This window comes from Danio aesculapii, chromosome 25 (genome assembly GCF_903798145.1).
Source record: "Danio aesculapii chromosome 25, fDanAes4.1, whole genome shotgun sequence".
NCBI classification, from domain to species: domain Eukaryota; kingdom Metazoa; phylum Chordata; class Actinopteri; order Cypriniformes; family Danionidae; genus Danio; species Danio aesculapii.
This window is the reverse complement of record NC_079459.1, coordinates 21,196,578-21,208,603: the sequence shown is the minus strand read 5'-3', so window position 1 is coordinate 21,208,603 and position 12,026 is coordinate 21,196,578. Positions and strand designations below refer to the sequence as shown.

The following is a 12,026-nucleotide window of genomic DNA, read 5'->3' as shown; positions in this document are numbered from 1 at the left end:
CAGCTAGCATTATGATTTACACTGAATTAATTACATCATAATTTTTTTTTTACTTTATTTCCATCTGTCGTAAATCTCCTCCCTTTTGGGAACAAAGGAAAATGTGACTGGACTCGCAGTGAAATGTGCCTCATCATAAATCAGTTTATCTGCTCATCTCACCATTATGTGAAGAGGAGATTCAACAAATATTATTGCTCACCAAGGATACAGAATACAAGAACCCAGGATACCAGTTTAAGACCAGACAATGCAGGCAGGCACCTGTCAGCATTCAGATTTTGACTTTTTTTTTTCAGTTTGATTGTCAGAAATCATCCAAAATACATCATTAACTGTTTCCTTTATTTAACTTTTTCAGATTGTGTGTATATATTTCAACTATATTTACTGTACATGTACAATTATATACACAATTTCTTCGTTCACAGTTGCCTTTATTTCTAACTGTTTTCTGTGTTCCATATATGTACAATTACATACACACGCACATATATATATATATACACACACATACATACATACATACACGCATATATATATATATATATATATATATATATATATATATATATATATATATATATATATATATATATATATATATATAAATAAAACACAATTCCTAATGTCAAAGATCAACTGGGGAAAGGTTGTGATAACTAGTTAATTATTTTATTTTTTTCACCCTTCTCTCCTGAAATATCTCGCCTTAACTGAATAACAACCTACTTCCTCACTTCTCGCTCTCTCTGGTCCTCTAGTGATTTTGACTCTTTAAATGAGGCAGACTGCGCTAAAAACAACCAGTTGGCGTTTGACGTGGCTGAGAGAGAGTTTGGCATTCAGCCGGTCACCACAGGGAGGGAGATGGATGCCGAACGGGGACCGGACAAGCTGATTATGGTGCTCTACCTCTCCAAATTTTATGAGATGTTTCACAAATCAACACAATCCATCACAGGTAGAGCTTTACATAATGTAGAGATCCAGTACAATCTCACATAAACTGTTTTTGTAGAGTGTTGCATTCACACAGATCAATTTAAAAGTTCAGAAAAGCTTTCAGGTATAGGTCATGTATTCCATTATACAAGTAACTGTATTGCACTGGATAACGTTATTGAATTAAAGTAAGCATTTAAGAAATGTTGGCATGTAAATCTGTGCATCTGCTATGCACATGCTCTCTGGTTTTGAGCAATTTCTTATTACTTTACCAATAAGCACGAGTCCATATCATTCAAAAATAGATCTTGATCAGGAAGTTTTTTTAAATAATTCAATACATATTTAATCTCTACATTTATTTTTAAAAATAAAATTCATAAATATCAGTTTAAATGTTTGATCAAATAGTTAAAAGTTAATTCTTTTAATTTAATACCAGATGTAGTGATGAATGTGTACATTTCTACATGCAATATAAAAGGTAAAATTTTTCATTAAGATATGAAATACAGTTAATGTTTTAAACCTTTATGCGCACACACACACACAAATTAATTATCAATATGAGTATAATTGAAAAATTCTATATTTATGGGGGGGAATATTATAGAAATGTATAGAATCTATAGAAAGTTCTATTTCTAGAAAATGTTTGTTGTATACTTCCTTAATTTAGTTTATACTGTGTGCTTATCAAATGCACTGGCTTTATATATTACATAAAATATTTACTGGTGTTTCTTATAGTGATAGTCTCTCTTTATTTACTCATCCTCCACTTGTTCCAAACCTGTTTGAGTTTTTTTTATCTGTTGAACACAGTGGAAGATATTCTGGATGAAGTTGGAAAAAAAAAGTTGACTTCGTCTGTTTGTCCAAACTATGCATGTCAATAGCTGCTTTTTTCCATCTCGGTTTTTGTATACAACAAAAGAAAGCAGCTCATAAAATTTAGAACCACTTGAGACAATTAGACAAGATTTTTATAATAAAAACACTTTGATGGATGTTTTTAAAAAGTATCACCAGTTATTCATTAAATATTGAGATTTAATTTATTTCTATTTATAAATTTGTTTGCGTTTAATCTCTTACTGAAATATGAAGTTTTACAGTTTCGTATAACGTTTTTATGTATATTGATCTTGCCATGAAATAGCCATAGAACTGCTAATGTGTGAAAAAATGGTGAGGAAATGTTCAATTATGGGTGGACTATCCCTTTAATATGTTTATTATTTTCTGTTCATTAGCATTAAACACATGCACCTATAATACAAAGCTCAACAAGAGGTTTGTCTGTTGTCTGCAGCTTTACCCAAAGAGACCGATGCACATAATGGAGACTGTTCATCAAAACCTGCAAACTCACTTTACAACTCCATAAATCATGCACGGAAGAGAATCCCAAAGGTACCATGTTTATCCCAAATGCATTAAACTTCTGATTTAACCAACATAAACTGGTCCTCCGGTGTATAATCCCCAACTACTTCTTTTTCCCAAGCTGGACAAGAAGCTGGAAGAAAGTGACGTGAACAGGAAGAGGAAGAAGGCCAGCATTCACCATGAGGAGGTAAGTGTGTTCACTGGCTCTTCTGGAGTTTTCAGAGTTCATTGCTGCCCTTCTTCTAACACAGTAGGTGTGCTGTTTTTCCAGCTGATGTCCTGTCAGACTGCGCCCCCTGCAGGAGAGAGGGAGGAGCAGAAGGAGAATAAAGTTCGCTCTATGGCTACTCAGCTGCTGGCCCGCTTCGAGGAGAACGCCCCGAGCTGTGCTTTACGCAGACAGGTACCACTTCACCACGGCTGAGGTTTTTAAAAGTCACCCTGTTTTACTTTCTGCTTGTATTTCTTCTTCCTTATTTGATCAAACTAATCAAAGGAACTAAACCAAACATTCTTCTTAAGAAAATAATGGGGAATGTTCTTTTTAATGTTTCCAGAATTTTGCAGGGTGTTTATTTATTTATTTTTATAGAAGAGCCCAAAAATATCCTTCACAGAACATTCCAGACTGATTTTTGTTTAATATTTTTTTGTTTAATATATTTATCCGGATTTATATTAGTAAATATAAATATAGATTGCCTAAAATGGAACATCAAAGTATGAAATGATTGGTACATTATACATTGCTGCACGGCAACTCTGAATTCTATAGCAGTTCTATGGCAGTGGTGCTTAGGTCGTTATTTGATGACGGCGATCAAAGTCATTGTTTGGTCATTGTCGAATCAGTCAAAGTCATTGTTTTTCTGGTAAGAACATCATGTATTTTATTTCATATTTCTTTCACTTTAAAAAACGTAATGATCAATAAAGGCTTTTGTTGCTCTCTTCTGACACTTTGCTTAAATGATAATGCCTAGAAATTGTATAGAATGCCTAGGAAAAGTAGGAAAGATCCTTATAAAAACTGCTATTTTATACTTTGCCTATGAACCGTACCAGACGGTTTTAGGCATTCTATACAATACTGGCATTTCACACATTGCTGGTAACACATACAGCATTTAATAAAATGCACACATTATTAATAACATGTAACAAGAATCGGATACATTTATATGAAATATTATTAAAACTAGAGCTACCGAGGCGGTCATTTTGACTATTTAAAATTGTGTGGAATTGAATAACTGAAATAAAACCCACATATCTACAATAGCCTGAATTTTTCTAAATATGTGTATATTGCATTCAAACATTATTATTTTATTAAAATCACAAAACACAAAAGTATTTCTACATTTAAATACCATTTCAGTGTCTGCTACTTTTCTCTGTGATTTTGGATATGCCTGCTTCTGTTGCCTAGCAACTTCTTGCTAACAAAAACATAAATTTCTGATAGCAAAAACATCACTACTTCATACGTGTTTTTGAAAACAACATTTTCAGTGCTTGTGAAAGTCTAAATGAAAATGAGGTGCATGGCTTCGCGGACGTTTAGTAGCCTAACTATACTTTTATAGGCTTTATTACCAAAGATGTTGTATTTTTGGGGTAATTACTTCAAAAAAGGTCCATACGGTAATGAATAAACCTGGAAAAGTCATGTAATTTTGACATGCCATTTTCCAGGCCTGGATACAGCCTGGAAAAACAAATAAACCTACAAAGTTTTGGAAAAGTCATGGAAATTTGTTTAAAAAATATCTATACTTGAATATTTTTCAACATAAATCAAATGAATATCACATGGCATTCAGTTCTGTCATTTGTTTTCAGTAGTTTTTAGTAGAAGTATTATTCTATTATTTTGTGTATAAATTATGCTTAAGGGTAGAGTTAGTTGTCACAGACTCTACTTCTTTTCTGCCATTGGCCAATCAAATGCTCTCAAATAATTTTAGCTGTTCTAAAATAGTGTAAAGGGTTATCTAAATCCATTTTATTTTGTATTAAATATATTCCATAGATTGTCTTGCATTTTACTATATGCTGTATCAAAAAAAACATTCATTTTCTTTTTATTTAATACTATACATACTATACATACACATGAAACATGATGTCAGGGATATTTACCTGAAAGTTTTAAAGTCATGGAATTTTAATGGGTAAAATATGTACGAATCCTGTTTATAAAATATGATGACAGACATTCAAAGCTTAAATTTAATATCTCAGTAGAAGCTTTCAATGTAAATGTGGTGTGACTGATGTCTTGTATGGGAACGGTCTGAATGGCCGCTATCGTAATTCTGGTAAAGTTCTGGTAGTTTCAGTGTTAAAGGGATCGTTCACCCAAAAATGAACATTTACTGACAATTTACTCCTGTTCAAGTGCTTTCAAACATTTATAAGTCTCTTTTTATTCTGTTGAACACAAAAGAAGATATTGTTAAGAATGCTGGGAACCGATAACCATTAACATCAATTGTAGGGAAAACAAATACTATAGAAGTCAATGGTTACTGGTTTTCAAGATTTCAACAGGAGAAAGACAGTCCGACAGATTTGTGACAAGTAAAGGTTGAGTAAATGATTTCTTTAAATATGAATACAGAATACAGAAGTAGACCGGAGAACATTAGAGTAACATTCTTCGAATTTAACTACTAAACCTTGGGATAATGCGTGGGGAGTGTTAGAAAAATGTTGCCTATAGGCATGCATTGGGTATATAATCAGAGTAAATCAGGTGTTAGTTTAACATTAGTATAATTACAAACCAAAAACTAACATTTCAATACCATAAAAAGAACTTTTTCCCGGCTAAACAAAAACTCCTCTGGGAATCAAAAGCTCCTTAAGGTTAATCTCCTTAAGGTTTAGCTGCTGAGATGATATGGTGATGTTTATTGAGCCTCATACTGAACTCTGAAGTCATTATTTAGAATTTTGGACTGGTCAGCTTGTGATAGTGATATTTCGGAGTCTGCAGAAAGAACAGCAGGATCTGCTCTGAAACTCTCTGTAATCCTACATGAATGCCTGGCTTTGTGCACTGAAAGGAAATCTGAAGATATTTCCAGCTGAAGGAATGATGATGGTGCTTTTCAAAGTGTGATTTTTGGTTGCTTCCTGTTGAAAGTTTGTCTTTTGTTCTCCAGATTGGTGGAATATATTGGTTGGAATGATGTAGATTATCTGACATCTCTGCATTGCATTTGTTTAAGAAGTCAGTCACACTTTTTCAGTAGGACTGATGAGGCTAGTTAACAATTATTATTATGAGTAAAACTGAATTTTACTTTGCTTTTACTTTATATTTGATGCAAAAAATAATAATTTATGCAAGGTGATGCAAGATTACATCAGAATAATACATGTTGATTTTAATCCTTGGCCTGTAACAATAATCAATATATCGACATCAACCATTTTTAGTAATGAAATGCATTTCATTATCATCAAAAATGAACGACTCCTCCATTTGATCTGATTGCACATTAAAGACATTTTTACTAGGACGTTTATGTTCTACATCTACCTCAAAGATTATATTCTAACATTAAATTTTTTAATATTAAATTACCGAATCGGAATGATTTGTTATTTGTGATGGAAATGTGTATTTGAATTATTGTGCTATTGAATAATCATTGTATAATCGATCACCTAAAAAGGTCTTAAAATGATATTTGTGACAACATATCACATAAGGAAGATTATTTATTCAGGCCCATTTAAGCCTTTGAGTCGTCCTGGTGGTTTACTTTTTATTTAAAATGAGCTGTTTTTAAACGATCTGCCAGCTGTTACAGTATTAAACTAAAATGCACTAATTATATATTATAGTATAAATTATAAAGCATTAGTATGCTATAACTCAACATAAATATCCACGGAAATGAAGTTTGAAGTGTTTTCTGGCTTTCACTCAGTTACTCTGCTCTTTTCTTTTCCTCTTTCTGGCACAATTTTACTGAAATCAGTCTGATTCGGAGAGCGACTCTGACTCGGACAGACCTGTTTCTTTGGATATGACTGAAAACCCTCGCTTTGCCAGACCTAAAATTGAGCCTGCACAACCTTCGCCAGCTCCAGACAAAGCCAAATGGCAGGTAGTATCACGGAGCATGAGAAAGACCCTACAGTGCATCAGTTTATGTGTCCACTGCCCAGATATCTTTTTTCTTGTTATGGTCCATATTCATATTTTATGCTATTTTTTTTCAATTAAAACAGCCTAGAATGATTATTTATTAAATATAATAATTTATTAATTATTTATGTATGTATTTATTAATTTATTTATTCATGATTTTTTTTTATTGGTTCAATTTTATTTTCCAAATATTTACATTTGAAATATTATATGAAATGATTTGTCATTTTATTAAATTCTAATTGAGATTTTTTAAGTAATTATTTTAACGAACTTTGATAAAGCAAATTAATGATTTTAGCCTTTTCAATTTATTTTTTAATTAATTTTATTTTTTTAAATATTGCAAAAGTGTAAAAGTTAATTCAATAAATATTTTACTAATTTAAAATAAACAGTATATAATTAAAATACATTATAATGTACAATTTTGAAATAAAATATTTAAGTAAAATATTTTTATTAATAACAGTTTTATTGTTTTAATTTATTTATATATATATATAAATATCGTTTCTCTATTCAAAATAAAACACTTAGTAAATATAAAATAAATAGATCCTTCAAATAAACTATTTTATTTTTTAGCAAATTTAATAAAACATTTATGTAAAAATATGGGAAATTTGCATGAAAAATGTAATTGGCACAAAGCTCTCATGTCAGCCTTGAATCAAATCAGTCTCCAGTACATCTCATGCATCCCCAGTGATTTTTCTATTTCTGGTTGAAGTTGGTGTTAACTTTTGTCTGGTTGGGTGTTGTTTCAGCCTTCTCCGTATTTGAGACTGCTGGAATCACACACACGAAGCGAGACTCTTCATTCTGAACACTATATAGAAAGACAGAGCAGTCACAGACTCGCAGAGATCCAGTCAGAGTGTCAATACAGTTCAGTGTCTTCAGCTCATAAGAGCAGTGAATGTCGACCCAGATCTCCTCTCATTCCCTTCACTCCCGCTCTCAGTCCCATGATGCACTGCCTGCAGCAGCTGGAGGAGCAGGTCACTCAGGTGATGCTCTGGATAACATTATACTGCCAATGAATTTCACTAATGTTTGAAAGAGTGACATAGTGTAACACATTGACTCATAAAATCTCATTTTTCTATGGACCGTAAACAAGTGTGATTTTAATGTTTTATGATCGACAAACTGAAATAAATGTTAAAGTAAGATTAGATATTTTTTTAGATTAGAATTTAAACCACTTAAAAAATAAAAGGTATAGCAAATATTTAGATTTAGTCAAATGTATTAAATTAAAATGAATATTAATGCCATACCTTTGATTTATATTTTATAAACGCATCTCGGATTGATGATGGCTTTACTGAATTTGTTTTCTGAATTATGAAAATATTTTAAAATAAATAGATGCGTTATTGCTTTTGCTAATATATATATATATATATATATATATATATATATATATATATATATATATATATATATATATATATATATATATATATATATATATAGATAGATAGATAGATAGATAGATAGATAGATAGATAGATAGATAGATAGATAGATAGATAGATAGATAGATAGATAGATAGATAGATAGATAGATAGATAGATAGATAGATAGATAGATAGTTCAAAATAAAATAATACAAATTGAACATTTTTATTACCTTATTGAAGATGAGGAAAATTTGGTGAAATTGTTTTCTTAATTTGAGGCTATTTTAAAATAAATAAAAATTCCTACTCCTTGTATTGTTGGCTAAATAATTTAGATTACTTCAGTAAAATTAAAATAATACATTTTAATTAAAATACATAAATAAATGAGATTATTTAGGCTGCAATTGTGGCATTAAATATTTGAATAAATAAAAATAATTCCAAATATCTTTAAATCATCAGAATTACAATGAGCAAAGCCTTTTTGTGCATGCAGTGCATGACTATATTGACTGTAAACTTGGAATAATCAATTTTCTTATTGATCCAGACAGTCATGAATTCGCTTTCCTTCCTTTCTTGTTTTGTTTTTTTTACCTTGAACTCTTCCGCAGAGGAAAAGTGAGAGTGAAATGACCAGACCGTTGACCAGAAAGAGCATTAAAGAGCGAGCGCAGCAGCTGAGCAGCCTGTTCACCGGGAGCCCTGCTCAACCTCAGGTCAAACTCGCTGCACTAGAGCATCATGGGACACTGTGTGCTGTGCTCACTGAATGGTCATGAGCAGTTTAAGTGCTGCATGTGTGCTCTGACTGGGATAACCTCAATGTAACGCTTTATGCAGGACTGTTTGTGAGGATGAGTTTTGTTGAAAAGTGTTCACATCCGCTTTTTTTATTCAACACAACGCTTTTTCTGCTTGTCACCGTTTCCTTGTGTTTTTAACTTCTATTACAGCAAAACATTAAAAATATAGTTTAAATGTGAAATATAAAAATTCTAGCGTTGATATTTTAACATTTTCGTTGTAATAAACTATTACTTGTTATAACATTATTATTATTATTATTATTATTATTATTATTATTATTATTATTATTATTATAAGGATTTTTTAATTTATTTAATTGATGTGTAATTGAAGTGTGTGAGTCTCATGGTGAATCCTGCATAAACTGAAAGATATAATCAAATATAACACTGATATAATTTTCACCGTATAAATTATATAAAGGTTAGCCATTAAGCCGGGCAAACACTGTGCCATTATTGAGTCCGATTTTGAGCAAATTCTGACTTTTCTTTGATTCGGGCTGAATTTCAGCTTTGTTATGCGTCATTGTCAGTATTGCGACATCTCTTGTAATAACAAAAACTTTTTGTCAATTTGCTTTATAACAATAATAGAGCGGGGAAAATAAGTATTGAACACGTCAACATTTTTTCTCAGAAAACGTAATTCTAATGGGGTGTTCACACCAGACACGGCATGTGCGAATAATCGTGTGAACATTGTGAGTTTAGTCGTTTCATTTGCACATGAAATTCACTTCACAAAAGACGCGGATTCACATCATGGACGGAACTTCTGTCTGCCTGGTGACTTTATTTTTGTTGCTAAATAATTGACGTGTTTTTTTTAATCAAGAGAGTAGCTTGCTTTATTTATTATTTATTTATTATATATATTATTATTTATTAAGACTGAAAAACAGCGTAGATTTGTTCGGCACCGTGTCTACTAGATCCTTTTTGAGGTGCACCCAGCTCTGTGAGTTCATCAACTCCTCCAGAAACTACACCTGGATGATTTAAGCTTTCAGCAGTATTTCCGACTGAGCCAAGCCCAGTTTGATGAGCTGTTTTCCTGTGTAGACAGGAGGATTTCCCGTCTGGACGCCAACAACAGGCGCTACGTCATAGTCACGCCCATAATAGAGCAAGCTCCTGATTGATTAACGCAGCATGATTGTCTGCTAAAGCTCAGATTTTTAAACTCGAGCGATTCAAGTTGGAAAACACTTAATTTGTGCTGCCACATTCACACGAACAGCGCCGCAGGATGTCTGTTCGAGTCTTTGCAATGACTTGTAAATCACTCGTGCTTGACGCTTCATCCGTGTGTGAACGCACAATAAAGCTGCCATGACTAGAAATTTTTCCTCGATGTTGGTAACAACCAAAGAAATGTATGCCAAGAAAGCAAATCTAGTTACTTTACTAATGAAGTTATGTGTAATAAAATGAATTGACGAAGGGAAAATTATTGAACACATGAAGAAAGGGAGGTGTAGAAAGGCAGTGAAAACCCAGACTGCAGCTGAAATCTCTCAGCAGTTATTCACCAACCCTATGCCCTTCCTCAGTGTAAATTAATATTTGCTGCTTTAGTCCAACATCTACATTATCAAGATGATGAAGATGAAACAAGGCTGGACATTTCAGCAAGACAATGGTCCAAAACACAGTCAAGGAAACTCTTGAATGCTTTCAGAGAAAGAAAATCAAGCTGTAGAATGGCCCAGCCAATCACCTGACTTGAATCCAATAGAAAATACAAATTAAAGCTCAGATTTGATGGACGAGACCCACAGAAGCAATCAAGATTTTTACACTCTGTTGAAGTCAATGAGCAATTATTCTGACTTCATTCTTCAAATGAGAGGTGTCTTTAAGCTGCCATCACCAAAAAGCCTTTTATATAAAGTATTAAATACATTTCAGTAGTTCAGTTCTTTCTCCTTGTGTCATTTCATCGTCATTACACATAACTAATGTTTCCGATTTTTCTGTTTTGTTTTATTTTTGTGTTTGTATTATTAATATATTATTAATAATTATTAATCCCAGGAAAAAAAAAAACATGGCATGTTCAATACTTATTTCCCCCATGAAAAAGCGCTATACAAATAAACTCGATTGAATTTAATAGTAGATACATACCAAATATTGTATTAATTCAGTGTCTCAGGCAACCTATTTTTCTCTGTGTATTCGGTCTGGATGTCTTCAAACAGACAGATGAAAGCTCTCCTGCTGTTTCTCCTTCCTCTCCTCAAACTATCCCAGAATCCTCCACTCTCTCCTGCTTTCTGTCTCCTGCTCCTTCACTCCAACACAAAGAGGTAAAAAAACTAAAAAAAGCTCCTCGTCTGATCACAGTTTTGCATCGCATCCCTGTGTTTAAGCCTGAACAAACCAAGCCGTATTTGAAAAACAATTCCTGAAAGCACGTTTTTGATTGGTTCGCAGTGCAGTGAAGCTTCAGAAACGCATCTGAAGGCTGACAAACACACTGAAATCAGACGCGTTGAGCGCCTTGACCCTTCCAAACAGGTATTCAGCCGCAGGTCTTCACTGCAGTCAATAGAGGAGAGAAAAAGAAAATCATAATACGCTGACCTCAACCCCGTTTGACAGAAAACCCTGACATGTTTTGACTCCTGTTCTGTGTGATTCTGAAATCTAATTGATTTCTGACTGAAGTCCTATGTGTTTAGAGTTCATAAGTGTTTCAGTTGTTATACACAGCCAATTCAGGAAAGTATGTGTAGATTTACGTAGTGTAGCATTGGTTTTGATTGTTGTTTTTGTCTTGGAGAGCACAACACAGATGTAAAGGGATAATGGGATATATTGATTATTACTATTTTGAAAGCATGGAGAATTTATATGGTAATAAAACAATTTATATTTCTTCATGTAATATTCAAGTTAGTTTCATTTATTTAATTTTGTAGTGAATAATATTTTAATTGCTCTTAAAAAGTCTCATCAAATTATTAAAAGTACAGTAAAAAAGTCATCGTAAATGTTGATATTATTTAAATAAGATTATTGTAATAATATTTTAGTGTTAGTTTTCCACAAAAATTCCAAGCAAAAAGGTTATATTTATTAACTTATTTATTTGCTAATATAACAGTAATATGAACACTGCAACTGATATTTTACTCACAATAATAATAATAGTTATTTACTAATGATAAAAATATATAAACGCTACTACTGAAAATAATAATATGCATTTAATAATTGCTATGCTATTATAATAATGCTATTAATAATAATAAAAATATTAATGCTATTAGTAGTAGTAA

The 12,026-nt window shown here is 32.1% G+C and overlaps 1 protein-coding gene across 5 annotated transcripts in view; it reads left to right on the top strand.

Annotated features, from left to right (window-relative positions):
- The window catches only part of mical2b (microtubule associated monooxygenase, calponin and LIM domain containing 2b), a 92,357-nt gene that overhangs the window by 34,105 nt on the left and 46,226 nt on the right, over positions 1-12,026 (top strand). For 3 of the 5 annotated variants that reach the window (XM_056452279.1, XM_056452281.1, XM_056452280.1), the window contains exons 12-15: positions 765-964; positions 2,264-2,364; positions 2,459-2,527; positions 2,612-2,743. In XM_056452279.1, coding sequence (XP_056308254.1) covers positions 765-964; positions 2,264-2,364; positions 2,459-2,527; positions 2,612-2,743 — 502 coding nt within the window. The other 2 variants (XM_056452283.1, XM_056452282.1) reach the window with 2 other exon arrangements.